This window comes from Cydia splendana, chromosome 11, assembly GCF_910591565.1.
Source record: "Cydia splendana chromosome 11, ilCydSple1.2, whole genome shotgun sequence".
NCBI lineage: Eukaryota > Metazoa > Arthropoda > Insecta > Lepidoptera > Tortricidae > Cydia > Cydia splendana.
The window spans coordinates 15,954,782-15,973,022 of NC_085970.1; the positions used below are offsets into that span (position 1 = coordinate 15,954,782).

The 18,241-nt window shown below is 39.9% G+C and overlaps 2 protein-coding genes across 2 annotated transcripts in view; both read right to left on the reverse strand.

The window, feature by feature from the left end:
• The window catches only part of LOC134795157 (uncharacterized), a 142,579-nt gene extending 124,813 nt beyond the window's left edge, over positions 1-17,766 (reverse strand). Inside the window, exons 1-2 of the mRNA XM_063766987.1 lie at positions 17,372-17,766; positions 7,261-7,422 (exon numbers count right to left, since the gene is read on the reverse strand). Coding sequence (XP_063623057.1) covers positions 7,261-7,419 — 159 coding nt within the window. The 5' untranslated portion in view covers positions 7,420-7,422; positions 17,372-17,766. The remainder of the gene's footprint in view (positions 1-7,260; positions 7,423-17,371) is intronic.
• The window catches only part of LOC134794933 (uncharacterized), a 178,303-nt gene that overhangs the window by 119,240 nt on the left and 40,822 nt on the right, over positions 1-18,241 (reverse strand). The gene's annotated exons all lie outside the window — the stretch shown is intronic.

Sequence of the window (18,241 nt, forward strand, 5' to 3'; positions counted from 1 at the left end):
AGTACGAATATGAGGAACGCATTTTTCTTTGTGACAGCATGATGACAGTCTGTCTCTTTGAATGACGTGCCTACTGTTCACTGTTGTGCAAGTGGCGTATCCTATCGAAGAGGTGCCAAAATATTTTCAGAAAAATATTTTTAGGAATGCAGTTTGTATAGAGAACGATATTTTACGTACTTCTTCTCTATTGTATCCGATATTATAGTGAAAAGTGATCCCTACACAAGTATACATTCCAATATGAGTCGCATGCAAAAAGGTGATAATGTATCCGACGCAAGCGTTCCATTTTAAAATTAAATCTGCGACCCGCTTTAAAATTTAAACCTGCAATTTTTATTGTACAAACAGCGCAACGCAGCGTTTTCAACTTGCTGTGCCGTGTTTTAAATTGCAATTCAATTCCATCCACTGAATAATTCGATTGTTTTTCAAATTCATGTCTACGAAGGGATTAATCGATAAAACAGTTCTAAACTTTTATATAAGACTGTATGTATACTCACGCTTCTATGGTCAGTCAGATAAGTCAAAAAGTGTAGTATAACACTTTAAACTCTCGCGTTTTGTACACATATTCAAATACACAAACGGGTCTACCGCGATATAATTTCATTGTTTTTACCTTAAATTCCGACGTTTCAGCTGAGCTGCACAAGCTGTGATCAGGGAAAGACTGACATCCCAGCAAATGTCAACGGAGATGTTAATGAAACACCACTAACACTACATTCATTGTTTTTACTATTTATGGTAAAAACAATGAAATTATATCGCGGTAGACCCGTTTGTGTAATTAAATAAATTGTGTAGTAGCTTTGTCAAAAACACGGAAGAAAGAATGAGCGCGCCGCGCTCTGACGGGAAACGGCATGTGCCTGGATTAGTATGGAAACCTATGTCGCCAAAACGCTGTCACAAAAATTGGCCATATTTTCTTATTTCGAAAAGGATTATGAGCTCTCGCCCATCTCAATAATTTGAACTTTACAGCAAAGAAAATAAGTCGAAATTGCACTACGATTTTTATTTTTGTAAATTGACATTTATGCTCTATTGCTTTTACACTTGCATTTGCATGGCTTTTCCAAGAGTGAATGCGATATGATAAAATATTCGACTATGAGGTTGACACATGCGATAGGGATGTGCATGATTCGGTGTGATATCGATAAACGCTTATTAATGATTAGTGTACACGTAAACTACTCAGGTTTTTTATACATATCTATTACTATATTTTCTGGCGACGATTAGGTACCTAGTTACTTTTTAATAAAAAAATGCTCGTATTGAAAGTAATCAAGCCACCAACCACGCATATAACTGTAAGCCAGTATATAATAAAAACTGTTACTCCTTAGCACACCCCGCGTGATGTCCGCGTCCTCAGTTACGTACTACATGTCGCGCAACCATCATCTTCCTTCTTCCTAGCGTTGTTCCGGCTATTTCCCACGGCCCGTGAGCCGGCCCGCGTCAGGCACGGAGCCTGGGGTCTGCTTGGAAACTTATCACAAGAATTGGCTTATGCACTCTTTTTTACAAAAGAGACTGTCATCTGACCTTCCAACTCCGAGAGGAGACTTTACAGCCGTATTCGAACAATGAGATACGTCAAATACTAAATATTGAGGTCGAATGTGAAGACCGCTTTAAGATTTGTCCAAGAGTGTGGAGCGGGCTTTAGACTGGCCAGCAAATACCCGGCAGTAAAATTATGTGAAAGCTTAAAACTGACACCTTACTAGACGTGTGCGCCGCGCCGGCGCGCCGCCGCCGCCGGGCTTTTTGACCACGCCGCCGCCGCCGATAAATGATCGGCGTGAAATCGGCGTGACCTTGAGTGTTGTTAATTAGCTATTACAGGTTGATTTTTGGATTACAAAATGTATTTTTGTATTATTTATGTTACAGTTGTCAAATATACATCGCACACAAATATAAAAGTTCGCGAACATTGCGGGCATGTGAGCACACCATTTGAGTAATTATAATGTATTGCCGCAGCTGGTCTGGCGTTTACTTCATCGCGCTTGGCATCCAGCTCTAAGCGCCGTCGCGATCCAAAATCAGTTACGTTGGCATTTATTGCTGCCCGCCCTTCCGTCCGTATGGCTTTGGCTGCCTGCTGCTCCCATCGAGAGGGTTCTATACGACACTTTTTCATGTGCCGCTTAAGCACATCTTTGTACCTGAGGAATTGGCCGCCCTGTTTCCGCTTGTCCTCATCAAGCTCGGAATAAAAGATGCGCTTAGCCACACGCTGGTCGTTCATCCGCGAAACGTGACCGCACCACCGAAGCTGACGTCGCATGAGGTATACCTCGATACCACCCACATTTGCTCCACGCAGCACTTCGGTATTCCGAACACGATCAGACCATCGGATCTTCAGTATCTTGCGTAGGCATCTGAGGTGGAATCGATCCAGCGTGCGGACATGGCGGCGATAAACGGTCCACGTCTCAACGGAGTATAGAAGGTTGGGCAGCACGACTGCCATATAAACGGATATCTTAGTGGCCAGTTTTAATCGTGCGAGCTGAGGACCTTGTGGTCTAACTTGCCAAAAGCTGCAGCCGTTAATTTAAGCATCAAGGTCGCACATGGATGTTAAGGTGCTCCCCAGGTAACGGAACTTGTCCACCTGCTTCAGCTGGTCCTCGCCGTGTTTAGACACGTCGTTAGCGACCAGTGCCTGTTGACTGACAACGTCCAGCGACATCACCTCAGTCTTCTTGACACTGATCTTGAGCCCAAATCTGCGACAGGACTCGTCGAAGCTGGACATGAGCTGTTGCATGCCTTCCGGGGACTCAGTCACAAAGCACAAGTTATCTGCATACATGATCTCTGTGATCACTGAGTATGAGACTTTTGTGCGTGCTTTAAACCTGGCCAGGTTGATAATGTTGCCGTCAGTGCGAAAGCGGACGCGAACACCTTCAGAGCATGTGAGTAAGACTTCTTGGACTATGACCGAAAAATACAACGCTAACAGAGTGGGTGCTAGGACGCAACCTTGCTTCACCCCGCACGTAACGGGGAAGAAGTCCGATTGTTCGTCGTCAGTAGCAACGCAGCACTCCATGTCGTCGTGTAGGAGTCTCACTAGCCTTACAAACTTCTCCGTGCATCCAAGCTTGCTCAGAACTATCCAGAGGGCTTCACGAGGCACGCTGTCAAACGCCTTCTCGAGGTCAACAAAGCAGAGAGACAGTTGACGACCTTGCACTCTGCTTTTCTCTTTTAGTTGACGCACAGAGAATATAGCTTCACAGGTGCCTCGGTCAGGCCGGAAGCGTAACTAAATCAACTAAACCAACTAAATAAGTACATCAATTATTAATTAAATGAAACTGAATAGCCAGTTGCAGAAACTATTTGACACACCAATTAAAGTAACTGAGTAATCCTAAGTATTCACCGTCAAATGTTAACGAACGAACGAAGACTGCTGCCAGTGCTGCTTATACCTTGGACAGCTAGAAGAACAAACGCCTCCATTCTCAAAGAGCTCTATATCGCCACTCATCTCTTCCCAACATGCCATGCGTGAGCCCTTAGATTCTTCGGACATATTATCCAACGCATGATGTGAAGAAACACATGGATTTAAGCCGAATGAATGGTAAACGTGCTCGAGTTGGAGCATGTGTGAGATGGTCGAACGCTATGAAGAGGTCGGCTTGCAGCAGTCTGCACCGTGCAGTCCATACGGCTTATGACCGCACGAAATGGAGACAGATTACATGTGGTCGCGAGCCTCAGCAATGAGAAAACGAGAAAGAAGATACGTCTCAGTAAGCCTGGTGGTTGTACGACAAGAAAACCATTAAAAATAAGCCATAGCAGTCCACTATAGTCTAGCAAATGTCTAGGATATGTGGAGTTCTGTTTTGTTAAAGTACGTCATTGTTAATAGGATAAGCCAAGGAAAGCTTGAGAAAACGGAGAGTTCCAGATCGGATCGAAGGTCATTGGGACCAGGTAACCTCTTAACTAGGGAAAATAAGTTATTATACCTATCCTATATATGTACATTTAAAAACCCTATTTTACTCACAGCATATTCAAACTATACGTAGTTAACTGACCAGTAACCTGCATTGATAAAATTTTCAAGAAAAACAACAAATTTATGATTTTTCTTAAGAAAACCGAAAGTCAAGGTCACGCCGATTTCACGCCGAAAACACGCCGCCGCCGCCGATTTTTTGGCAAACGCCGCCGCCGATCATTTTTTAATCGGCGCACACGTCTACACCTTACCTACTCGTATTTAATATACAAAATTGACATATATGTATCCATGGATGCAATACTATAAGAAAAACTTTAAATCAAATAATCCATTGAATAGCAATAAATAAGTAAGAACATATTTTGTACATAATATAAAATGTGCATAAGCGACGACTTTTTCGATATGATCATTCAGAGGCAAAACAAAAATAAATTATTAAGAACATGTATGAACATAAACAAACCGAACTGTGTATTTATACGAACATCAACATCGATAACATTTTTGATATGGTCCTCGCACTGTGGCTGAAAAGCGCACCCGTACATGACTTTGACGCTCAGTAGATATCAACCTTATCTCATTTACATAAATTTGATTTTTGCACTAAACAATCCAAAAATCCTTGCGGAAACCGAAAATGTAAAAATATTGAAATAATACTTACCGATGATATGAAATGCCTCCATATCTAATATTTTTTGTTCGGCTAGTGTTTTTACACTCCAAAATGGAGCAGCACGGCATATTTGTAATTATTTCTAATTTTTCCTGGAATCGTTTTCACATCTGACATCTCAAAAGCGCCATACTGAATTGACACACGACTGACAATAGTCTGTGGTGAAACTGAGTACAATAAGGCTTAATCTTGCCACACGCTATAGACGCGTTTCACTTCTATTACTTCTTTGTTTTGTGGTCAAAAAGATAGACTCCCTCGTCGCTCCATCTTTTCGATTATCCTGGCCATGAACGTTGGGAACTGACAGATGAGAGCAGCGCACGACCAGTTTTACGAAAAATCCTTCAGGATGACTATTAGTTCTGCAGCTGATGCCTTCCTATGAGCAAAGTTGTTTAGTACATTACATACTTGTACAATTCGGAACGTGTGAGTTTCAGTTTCGTTATCAAAAGCTACACTAAATAAAATAGAACATACCAATTTAAACCATTAAAGCTGCAGATTGAAGGAAGATTTGAAATTAAAACGGCTATCTGTATGCAACGCTGCAGCATAGAACATAGATCAATCATGTAAGACAGGGCGATGATGATTGATCTATGGTCGGATAGAAGCGGCTATTTTCTTTCAGCTTTCCCAGGCGCTGTAACACTCGACTTCATGAGAATCCGATCTCTGCATTTTTCATTTTAAAGAAAAGTAAAAAATAAACATGAGTGAGAGATAACGTAATGGCCTCCACTCAGAAGCTTAGTACTGCAGCCGTTGGTTTTCTGCACCTAGTAATTTATTTGTTACAATGCGCTTATGACTTATAGTATGTTTTGATGCACTGTGAGGTAGAGGTTTCAAATATAAACCCGTTTCCCGTCAACACAGGAAGATCGTGTTGGGATGTTATTTGTAAGATGTTTTCGCTGTTTCCGCAGGTGGCACCAAACTCCGATAAAACAAACCGACGAATAGATCGAGTTTCGATCGATAAACAAACATAGTTGTTGTTACAAAGCCGAACGCTCGAAAGAACCTGTATTCTCTCTGGTTATACATTGTTGTCACGGATCGAAATAAAAACTACACTAGGGTTACTGATGGTTACGATCGATTGTCTCCTGCTCGGTAAAAATGGACACACGACTAGATTGCGCTACCGAAACGTGTCATTTCATTATAACACGTAACATTTAAGTGTTCCAAAAATTATTGCGTTTATTTTGGTCCGCTATAAAACAAGTTCAAAGTCTAGACAATAAGGCCGATGGTGATTACTTCGTTATTTCAACAAATAAACAAGAAAATACGAAATGTAAATCTACAAATAGACGTCGCCCCGCAGACTTTTTCTATCAGTTAAAAACGTCTGTCTTAGATAAACATTTTCAAGATATTCTAGTGGATTGTCCCTAAAAATATCACGTCTGGGCTGTTCCGGATTGAACTCCAGTCAACTCGCCATTAGAAAATAGTACAAGGACTAAACATTTTCCATGGAAATTTTACGCTCCGTCGAGTTCAGAACCGCGCCCTGTCATAGGAGCCGACATAGAGAGGCGACAGGCCAGTGGTAATGTGGTAAATAGATTCAATATTCATCAGCTCGTGTATTTACATTGCTGAGCAATCGGAAGTGAGTCGAATAGTAAAGTGAACCAGGTAACTTATGAAATGGTTCGGAACAACAATAAGTAATCAATTAGCGCACTTACACTGGTTGGCTGGATCGACTTGACTGTGCTAGTCGCAATTGGAGTAACAGCCTACCACACGCTCGCGCGACGTCCAATTTAATTAATTTGAAATATGCTTGCTTCGTTAGGACAGGCGTTCATTTTAAAGTCATTCAGTGTAATTACTAGTCGATATCGTAAATTATTAGTTTTGTATGGTAAATAGGTGATTTATTTACTGATTGGTTTGCAATTTACATCACCAATTGCCACTGGGCTCACCGCATGGGCGAGAAAATGTCGGATACCGGACCTCGGGCTCCAAAACAGTTCGCTCCAAAATGTACTAGCTTTACTTAACTTCGAAAAACACGAAGTATTCTGTAAGTTAATGCTAGCATCTGAAACTATCAATAAAAGATGATAAAGAATATTATTATACTTATTATGCTTTAGCTGATATGAAATCGCAAATGTGATATTATTGTAACCTCCGTGTTTGGTCCATAAATGTCGCTGTCATAGGCACGAGAAATGTTTCATTACTGCACTTTCATAAAGAAACTTGTGCGGAGCGAAATTTTGTTTTTTTTCTACAATAAAGTATTTGAGACAAGCCAGCCTCGCGCACTTCGTCTATCAAAGCACTATACGAAACGGTAATATATTTCTCTCTATCACTCTTCCATATAAGTGCGACAGAAAGACGTTAGTGCTTCGTTCACTACAGCACAAACGATTGGTAGTCTTGGCTAGGCCCCCTAAGGTGGAACCACACCAGACACGTCATACAGCATTTACGTCTTCAGAGTCTTCACACTTACTACAACTGGTCCCGAAGTCTTACGATCCAATTCCACACGCCGACTCACCTTGTAGCCAGTGTTATCGAGACCCGCGTGTCGCGAGACGGGGCTCAGCGCGCGGCGCTTCTTAGGCTGGTGGCGGGCCGGCGACACGGCCGGCTGGTACGAGGGCTGGCTGGCTGGCTGATTGCGATAGTGCGTCGGGTCCGGGTACATGACATGCATTCCCTGAAAAAAAAATATTTGTGTCATCAGTTGGGAATAAGTTGGGATCTCATGAATGTATAGAGATTTTTAAGCGATTTAGCGATTTTAGCATCGACATTTGATTTAGCAGAAACGTAAAAATAACAACAAAAAAATTACGAACGATTTTAAGACAAATTCGATATTACATTAACTGATCGTGATCGCATGACATCATAAAAAACAAAACCCATCTTAATGATGATATTCCTGGAATTCTCTGAAGTTATTGTTATTATTTATGTTGGAATATCAGAAATCTACTTACTATATTTGCCTATGAAATTTAAGTAGGTACCTACTGAGCTTCGATATTATATTCCGACTTATACAGGTACAAAAATAGCACAAATTAGCATAGCATAAAGATAAAGAACCTACAGGTATACATAAAGTTTGTAGGAACACTTCCATACATAACTTTATATAGGTACCTGTAGTATTTTTATATTCTGTTCTGAGATACCTACATGCAATGTAGATATATATTATATATATCGACCGTGAACGGACACGTACGCAACAGTTGTGTTTGTCGAGCCTGATATATTTTACATATTTTTGTATTTGCGTTTTGCGTTGTTACTCATATTTTACAGTTTTATGAACAGATAACATATGCTTGTTTTTGTCAAACGTGCAATGTTTTTTACAAAAATTGTGATGAGGACATAAAGAGTTGCCTACAAAAAGAAATAAAAAATTAAGCATTTTTAATAATCCTCCTTTTAATAAAACTGTTTGATAGTCCGTAGGCAGACTGTTTTCAGAATTGTAAACTTGAACTTAAACAGAATTCCAGAATATTGCGAAGTAGAGAGTTTCAAAGCATTAATTACTAGAGGTAATTTCAACTTGTCCGTAACAGGCAATTTGGCTGTTTATAATAATTTCAACGGGCGGACATTATCATAACAAGAACGGCGAATCTTGCGAACAGAGGACCGTCGAACGTGGCGATTTTAATATTTTCGGCTTTCGTGGCGAAGCTATATTGCGGACTGCGTCGTAAAATCGAGTTCTCATTTGCTAAGAGCCGCCATTACAATGAGGCATGTCTCTGTAACGTGACTTCAACCTGTAAAAGCACGGCTGCATATATAAAACCACTTAAACAGAATTGAAACTCTGGTTCATTACTGCCTTTCAAAACTGGCAGTAAATTAGTGGGCTTACTGAACAACGGCAGGTTATAATGAGAAATTGAAAAATATAAAGATCCTTGCCATTCTTGGCAAGCTGCCGAGCGCCTAAAGACAAATTTTAATTTGGTGTACACCACAGACTTTCGGGCAAATAATTGGCATACCAAAGGCACTCGCTCGAGAAAAGGCAAATTAAGCCCAAATGAAATTTATAATGCAAAAGATTTAAACGTGATACGTGTGTAAACACAAGGAGATGTGGAACAATTAGGAACAAAATATAAACATTTTTTTGTTTTCTTCCGGTTTTTTCTATAAGCACCGAAAGAAGAGTTTTGGGCACTGTGGTGTGGTCGTTCTTTAAGAAATGATTATGAGTATTATGACATCTGGAAAGCAAAAATATGGCAATCACTAATGTTAGGTCAAATTCGCTTCAAAATGCATCAAACTGAATGTTACAAAGTAACAGCCGCCGCTCTAACAGAATATTAAACAGACACGGCCCAAGGAAATATGAGCGGATCAAAACAATCTAGGTTTACAATGAAACTCGATTCTCCTTGAGTGCAAGACAAAGAATTGCGCAGCCCCGATGGTACAGTTAAATCCGATTATTATAATAAAATCGGAACAGTCTTTTGCAAGGTTTCATGCGCTTAGCTCTGCTTTAAGCCTTGGACATTTGATACAACAAACCGTACCGAGATGTGCCAATATAATATTTATGAAAGTCTTTTGATGCTTAAACGTAAAAAGAACAATACTAGCAAAATTCTAAGATTATTCTACTCTGAGGCTGTAATGTAATGAACGTAATAGTTCATCGATGTTGTCCTTCTGTTATGGTTTTTTTTATTAGCCTATTGTGGTGTCCCACTGCTGGGCAAAGGCCTCTCCCCTTGACACTTATCTTCCACGACTACCGACATAATGCCTTCTCCGGCCAGTGGTTGAGAAAGGTGTCTAAGGTCGTCCTGCCTGTTTTGGATTAAGATAAATAAAACCGGACAAGTGCGAGTCGGACTCGCCCACCGAGGGTTCCGTACTTTTTAGTATTTGTTGTTATAGCGGCAACAGAAATACATCACGGTTCGTGAGATACAGCCTGGTGACAGACGGATGGACGGACAGCGGAGTCTTAGTAATAGGGTCCCGTTTTACCCTTTGGGTACGGAACCCTAAAAAAAAGTTTACCTGTTTTGTAACAAGATACCTATTAAATTATATTGAAGTGACTGTTCGATTCGGTGTGAATTTTAATGCTATTGGAAACCGATTTAAATCGATTGTCGAAATAAGGAACTACTTCAACTTGCTAAGAAACGAGACGAGGGAAGGAAATGAATAATATGACAGTCATTTATGTTTTCCTTATTACGTGGTGATAATGAAGCCGGTTTTGTTGCATATTTATTAATGTTTCTTGAGGTAGGTACAGTCGCCATCACGATATATCGGAACGGTCAAGGCGCTCACAAATATCTGAACACGCCTCTATTGTCAAGGCGTTAGAGTGCGTGTTCAGATATTGAGAACACCTTGGCCGCTCCGATATATCCGATGGCGACTGTACTGGGCTAGAGGTATTGGTTTTATGATCTACCTTAAGCATCATGATTTACTGAATACGTAATAACATTGATAAAAAGATCAATAGGTCACGAGAGCTAGGGGACGCTCGCAATTCCCTTGGAAATATATATGTATGTTAAAAAACACACGAAGAAATTCTTCAACTACTCGTCAGCCGTATCACCGGCACCATCATTCGACGCAAGAAGTATTATAATGTTGTTACAAAGGTTGTCAATGAAGTCAACATTCAATATAATATATCTAACCCAGCTGTCAAAGTGACCAACGAGAAATATTCTTCCACTCAGCTGTTTGTATAATTAACGTATTATCAACAATACGCCATAACTGTCGGAAGCCAGCACGGCCGTCGGAATGATATCCTATGATCCTATTGTGGCGAGAACAAAGCCTCGGCTATCGCAGCCATCGACTTTCTAAACGGACCGTGGGCGACGCTGGACATTACGGCTAAGTGCATTTGAATTTAGTGAAGGTACACCCACGTCCAGCTGCAAAAGTTCATAACCACGTTCTTTTTTTCATTCATTAAGTGGGTATGCACTTTTCATGTGACGAGAAAGGTATTACGAATGAATGTGGAGGGAAAAACGGGAGAGGAACACCGAGGAAAAGGTGGATGGACTGTTTGAGAGATGATATGAAACGAACGCAAGTGAATGATGCGATGACGGGCGAGATAGAGGTGTGGAAGAAAAAGACATGCTGCGCCGACCCCAAATGAATGGGATAAGGGCAAGCGAATGATGATGAAGTGGGTATGTATTTTTGCAGCTCGCTGTAACACAGATACTGTTGGTAAGCCATGGCCACCAGAAGCGGCATGGGCCACAGCGCAATGTCAGAATTGACCAAACGTTACCGGCGTAGGTTGCTTGAAGCTGGAACCTTGCTACATTACGCATAAGTTCGGCTTTTGACCAACGATTTTGCATCATATAAAACGGATTAACTAACGAAATTAACATTAAAATAGGAACGTAAGCCGAGAGAGATTCACTTCTAGGAAAAAAAGTAAAAAACTATTTTGATCAAACTAAAGACTAACATAATGAGGATAATGTGGTTTGGAAATGAGGATATTGTGGAGTGGGTTGGGATACAAACAATACAGACAGCCGTCATGAGTAAACGCAGACACATAAGGTCAGTTAAATTAGGGTGAACACCTAAGCAACACCGTGTGGCAATTTTAAACCGACTTAGGTATACATCGGTCTGAGCATCAAATTGCCTGCTAGGGAATTAAAGTAAGCCTCAATAATTATACCTAAGACATGTCGTAACCGTACGCGTTATGTCGAAAACGTGACAACAGCATTTGTCTGACAAAGACTAATCACACGTTATTATCGTACACAAATACAACAATGCTTTCTTTTTTTGGCATCTGAAGGCGGAGTACCGAAGGAGTAAAGTATTATGCCAACGTACCTTTTACGTTCAAAAGATTAATCTTGCTATTACTCCACAAAGCGCTACAATGTTTTGTAACTGAGCCAAAACCCATTTAGGGCCTCATAACTTTTTAAGACAAATATTCACAAAAGAAACATTTACGAATAAAGTGCTTTTAAGAATAAATTAAATCGGTTGACGTAAAAGCCTAAAGATGGAAGTTACAAGGTGAAAGTAGCGAGCCCAGCGAGGATCGCTTTGGGACCAGAAAATAACAGGAATTTGTTAGAACGTAAAATGACAGTAGCGACCCACAATATTTAATTTTAAATCCGTAGATGCTAACGTACCTACACAAGAAAGTTTCATTCCTTGAATTTTAACGTAAATACCAATTCTGTTAATAACTACGTGCGTAATTAAAGAATTACATACATATAATATTTTGCTTAGGAATTGTATCACCACACTCGCTCTCATAATTTTATAATAAACGGAGATTCTATAAGTACCATAAACAAAAGGTATATAATCAGAAGTTTGTCAACAAGCAGTAGTCTGTTTATTTATCCTTCTCAGAATAATACTCCACGAGGAAATAAGTACATAGTTATCCCGGGAAAAATCCACATGTGGAAATAACGATGCATTGCGCGTATGAAAATAATGAGGAAAATTAAGATAAAAGTTTCATTTGCTAAAAAAACCTATTATTCGACGAAAAGGATGGTTAATTAAGAGAATAGAAAAGCGTACAGCCGGTGCAGTCAACGTGGATATATATAGAGATGTTTGCTTTTTTAACTTTATTTCAACGTGTTAAGTAAAAGTGTATATTTGTCGAGAAAATTACGCACACCAGGCGGTTTCTGTAGGGAAATATTAGAAATAAAATCATCATAACTATTACTTGAGCACCCCTACATACAAATATGTGTGTATTACATAATTATATATTATACAATTATGGGTGCTGAGCTATAGTTAGTTTTTTTTGCATTAGAAAGAAAGTAAACAATCTTGAAGTGTCTTTTTATTAAAAAATATTGAAAAACGCTTTAAAAAAATAGTTTATATTAGTTATGAAAGCAAAAGAATGTAAAAGATCGTATATGATTTATAATCCTAACATATTTACTGTGACTTATTTTTCAATCGTGATTTTTAATAAAAAGACATGTCAAGATCGCTTACCTTCTTTCTAATGCTAAAAAACGAACTATATCTTTGCTGACTGTATGTATCTTGCCTATATTTTTTATTATTTATGTTCGTAGCGTATAATAATCCAACTAGTGTTATTCTGTCGTTTTAACGTAAGTGATATTATACCCTAAGGCCACTTTAGAATTAGCTAAGCGCCGATAAGGCCTTTGATGGTCGCGTTCCAGTCGTTACCACCGTACCCAAAATATCGGAAGCTGGTGTGGGTAGGTATTTACGTACCTACTTGATTACAATAACGACCGAGTCATCAGTGTGAGGCAAAGGCCTGTGCACACCGGCTACGTGTGCGTGACGTGCACGTGCGCGTGCTGCGTTGTAGTATACAGATCCTTATGAGAGACGGCACACCGCTTGCGTGACGTGGGCGTGTGCGGCTCCAACGTTTTAGCGCACGCGCACGTGCACGTCACGCACACGCAAGCCGGTGTTCGCAGGCCTTACTACTTTACCTGAGGTGTGTCAGGTGTGTGTACAGGACTACAGGTACACTAGTGTAGACAAATGCAAATATTTCAGCACTACGCACTCAAAACTAGTCGATGTCAAGCCTACTTCTAGCGACTGTACGGTCGGCGAAAGTAACTAAGCCGACTAATTACTCAAAATTTGCATACGACATTGTTTTAATACATTCGTTCAGTTCCTCTGTGCAGAAACTTCTGCCGTATGGTACAATCCTCTAGGCAGGTTTGCGGCCGGCACATTAAACATGCAATGCCAAAGTTTAGGCGCACTTAGTTGCTAACTGTACCAGTAACGGTCCCGGCGACATTTCACGTTCGCCGCGCTCTCTCGCACCGACGTTTATTGCTAGGTGCCTATCTATTCTGAACATAAAACATTTTCTATACAACTGTTCTTTTTTAAATGCCTGTAGCTATTGATTAACCCTTATGTTCACCGAGTTTTAGTAGTAGGTACCTAGTTAGCTATCAAAAATAGAGATTTTTCGGATTATTTTCTGACATCTTTTAGATTATATGGGTGCCCTGAAATCAGCGTCTTTTATGTCTATTATTTCTTTTTGTTATATTTATACCTATGTAATTTTCAAAAGCAATAGTTATTTATTTACAAAGGGCAAAGTTATTGTTTACCGCTCGTGCTTATATTGATAGTATTGATACCCAAGCAAGCGAAAGATTCCAAAATTGAACCATGAGCATAGGGAGTGGTTCAAAAAGTGGAATCTTGAGCGTTGCGAGGATTTCAAGGGAAGAGGGTTAAACAGATTTTGCAGTGCATTTTGAGTGAAACACAAAATTTTTCACCACACCAACATAAGGAAAATACTAACTGTAAAATATCATACAAAATCAAAGGAAATCAATTCAAAATGAATGTTATTAAATATTTATCATTCAAAATCATCTTTTAAAAGTCAATTCTACCAGCAAACAAGAAAAGATAACCAGAGAACGGGATTATTGTGGCTTTTTAGAACTATCGTAGGGAGTTCTCATTTATCGACTTCAATACACATAATAGAATATTTGTTAGCCCTACAATAGACTTTGAACGTGAAATTAAAAAAAAACACCGAACGAAAGTAATTAAATGTGAAACTATTAACTATCAAGTTTTCATTGTTTTTGCGATTGCGAAATAGAGATGTGCAATGTCTCTGTTTCGCATTTTCGACTACTCAAAAGTTATCTGGAAGAGATTGCTCTTTAGCGATAAGATCGCTTGTTATTTACCTCTACTTTTAATATTTTTTTAATATGTATGTTATATTCTATATTGTATTGATATAGGTAGGTAGGTATATCGAAAGTCAATAAATGAGAAGTCCCTAATGCTGTGGTGAATAACGCTAATTTTTAGGCTTAAAGACTCGAGCCATCAAGACTCGTAAGTCTTGAAGACTCAACTATATTTGAGAATTGTATTTATTTATTTTACGCGTATGGATGTAAGAAATCGTCTTTGCCGCCTTTGAGGCGTTAAGCCTCGAGAGTCTTAAAGGTTCGAGTCTTTAAGCCTCGAAATGAGCGTTATTCACAACACTACCCTAATGACAATTAAAACTGCCACGAGAATTCCGGCCTTTGTATATACCTCACACAAAGTAAAAATGGAATTAAAGGCCGAGCCACACCGGCTGCGTGTGCAGCACGCTGCGTTGCGTGCGCTGCGTGACGTGCGCAGCACCCCTGTCACACCGGGTGACGCGCACGTCACGCAACGCACGCAACGCAGTGTGCTGCACACGCCACGCAGGCGCACGCTGCAGCTCAGTCATGCGTGCAGTAAAATAAAATACGCCTGCGACAGTACCTACATCATGTTATTATAACTCCCGTTGCAAATGGAAGCAGCTCACCTAATGCCGCCATTGCAATTAGAGGAAAAAAATGTCTCATATTTGAATCGAGATAATTGAGAGTACATAATATTATTCACCGACGCACTATAGTTCACAATACAACAACCTTGTTTTCCAATAGTATCGTTAATACCTATCGTAATAGTATAGTATCGATTTGTTCCCACAGGCCAAATTAAATTTTTATAAGATGTATTTTTTGTAATCTTTGTGCTATGTTGTAAATATACATTCGTATTGACGAACGATTTTAATTAGTTTTTCTTTTATCACTGAATCCATATTAAAAACCAGCACGCGCACCGGCCGAGTTGTAAATAAATACAAGCGAGCTGCGCGTGTACACGCACAGCACCTATGCAGCACCGAGCTGTGCGTGTCCGAACCTGCTCGGTTCGCCCTCTCATAGGGAACGCAGTTAAACACAACGTCATCACTGCACGCAACGAAGCGACGTTGCCGCTCCGCTGCGTGGACGCGTGCACGCAGCACGCAGCCGGTTTGTCTCGTCGGAGCTGCGTTGCGTGCAAGTCACGCGTATGCGCACGTCACGCACACGTCACGCAAGCGGTGTGTCCTCTCGTATGAGTTTTCGTATTATACAACGCATCGGGACGCGTACGTGCACGTGCACGTCTACGCACACGCATCCGGTGTGGCTTGGCCTTAAAATGACCACTAAGTTATTTTCTAGTCGCCCAAGACTGCAATTTTGATTTATCAATAAAGATTTAAAATACAATGAACGAATGGAAGGCCTTTTTATTAGCCTCTGGGCAGTTAGAAGTTAACCTCTACACTTTTTTAACCTCAACAATTTGGATTGGTCAAATTGAGGGGGGACTTAAACCTTCTTGAGGCAGAGGTGTAGGGTTGAAGCCGGTATAGCTTTATTTGATGTTCATAAGCGCATTGTAATATGCCTACTTGAATAATAAACTATCTTTATCCTTAACAAAATAAAGATTCAAAATAGAATGAAATGGGATTTCTATAAGTATCAGGCGAAGGCTCCTACGCATACCCTGGACGGCTATGAGAACCAATAAGTCTATCCTAGAGGAGCTGAAGATCACCACACGGCTCTCTACAAAATGTCAAGAACGCGCACTCAGCTTCTTTGGTCATATCATGCGGTCTAAAAAGCACGACCTAGAAAGTCAGATTATCTTGGGCCAAATTGAGGGCAAGCGAGCGCGAGGAAAAGCACCCACGAGATGGTCTGATGTAGTGAAGAGGGTTGTTGGCGGCAACATGCAGTGCTTGACCCATATGGCCTATGATCGCACACTGTGGAGACGTTGCATACATTCAAATTCGAATTCAAAATTTTATTTGCTAAAAATGCACGTACATATTAGATGTTATCATATACAATAGAATGTGGGTATCAGCGCATACATGGTCGCGATCCTCAGCAATGAGGGACCGAGGAAGAAGAATAGGTCTCTGGGCAGTTAGAGGTTAATATGTTTCTGCGTTCTCACCCGACATGAGCCTCTGGCCAGTTTTAATACCAATTAAAATTGGGTGAATGAGTTTTAGTTATGATTATGATTCAAGAGTACCTGTCAGCTCTGAGCCAAAATAAACCAAATGGTCATTTGGCCTTAAGCCAAAAGGTAGACCAAAGTAGAGCATTTTATTAATTATGACTACAATAATTGAATGAGTACAACTATAATAAATTTGAGTGTTGAATCTAGATACCGATTAATTTCATGCATCTTTATCACCCAACTTTTATATGAACATTTATGTTTTACATCACTATCATTGTTTTTTTTTCATAATTATCTGTTTAAAAGGTTTAATAATACCTAATGATATGAGTATTGTTCTGTTGATTATAACTGGAAATTTCCCAATACAAACCGAGGCATTATCGGCTTGCCACGTCGAAAAAATCCAATAAGAATACTTAAAAATATCTAATAAAAGATGTCATATGTTTACATGGTTGACAGTTGGCCTCAAACTAAAATGTAAAAGTACACCCAAGTTATTTATACGACAGCACGTTCATGCCGTAAAAGACTGCAAGACTGTTTTATAAGCAACATAAACGGAAAACCAAAATGTTATGAGAGAAACTCACACGTCAGAAAGCGTTTTATATCGCTCGCTCATGTAGAAAGCACCGCACAGACACCTCACTTCGGCGGGAACCAGTATTTTCCACTCGAGTTTCTACACCCGGAAACCACTACTATATAACAAGCCTCTTTCTCACCTCTCTAAGTCAAATTTCTGACTGTAGGATTCCACTACCATGCTGAAAGAAACACACGAATCGGACAAAGGGTCCATCAAAACACAGCCATTTTGAATCCGTTTCTACAAAATGTTACGTGTTCCACTACCGTCCAATGTTTATAAATCCGGGAAGTAAGAAAGTCGACTATCCGTTTGCACTCATTTTGTTCGCACAAATTTCACAGTAAAAACTACCACTAAACATTTCACACACTGGGTACGATTTCACTTCATACTTTCGCACACACCCGCTTACGTCGCGTAAGGTCCGTCGAGCGGAAACGACGAACTCACACGAATGGAGCTGCGAGTGGTGGTGCGATGGCACTCTGCCAGTGTTGTCAGCATAAAGTTACGAATTCTACCAAAATAACCGGCAGCAGTAATACAGACTGTTATAAAAACTGTATTTTCCTCACTAATCGTTACATTCTATTAGACATTTTATAGATAGCAAATTTTCTGATAGTTTATGCTGAAAATAAGTGGTATCTACAGTAAATGCATTGAATAAACTAGTGAATAGAATCAGGCGTTACTTTGCGGAAATCCATACTAATTAAAACCAAAATATTACTTTGCTAATCCGCGAAAAGATAACGTGCTAGTCAATCAGTGCTAACCCGTTATACTTACTTGCGTATTTTTACATGCAATTAATATTCCCACCCTCCCACCGCAAAAAAGTGGTTTTGGTGGTGGTTTGTTATATTTATTTGCGTATTTATTTTTGCGGTGGGAGGGTGGGAATATTAATTGCATGTAAAAATACGCAAGTAAGTATAACGGGTTAGCACTGATTGACTAGCACGTTATCTTTTCGCGGATTAGCAAAGTAATATTTTGG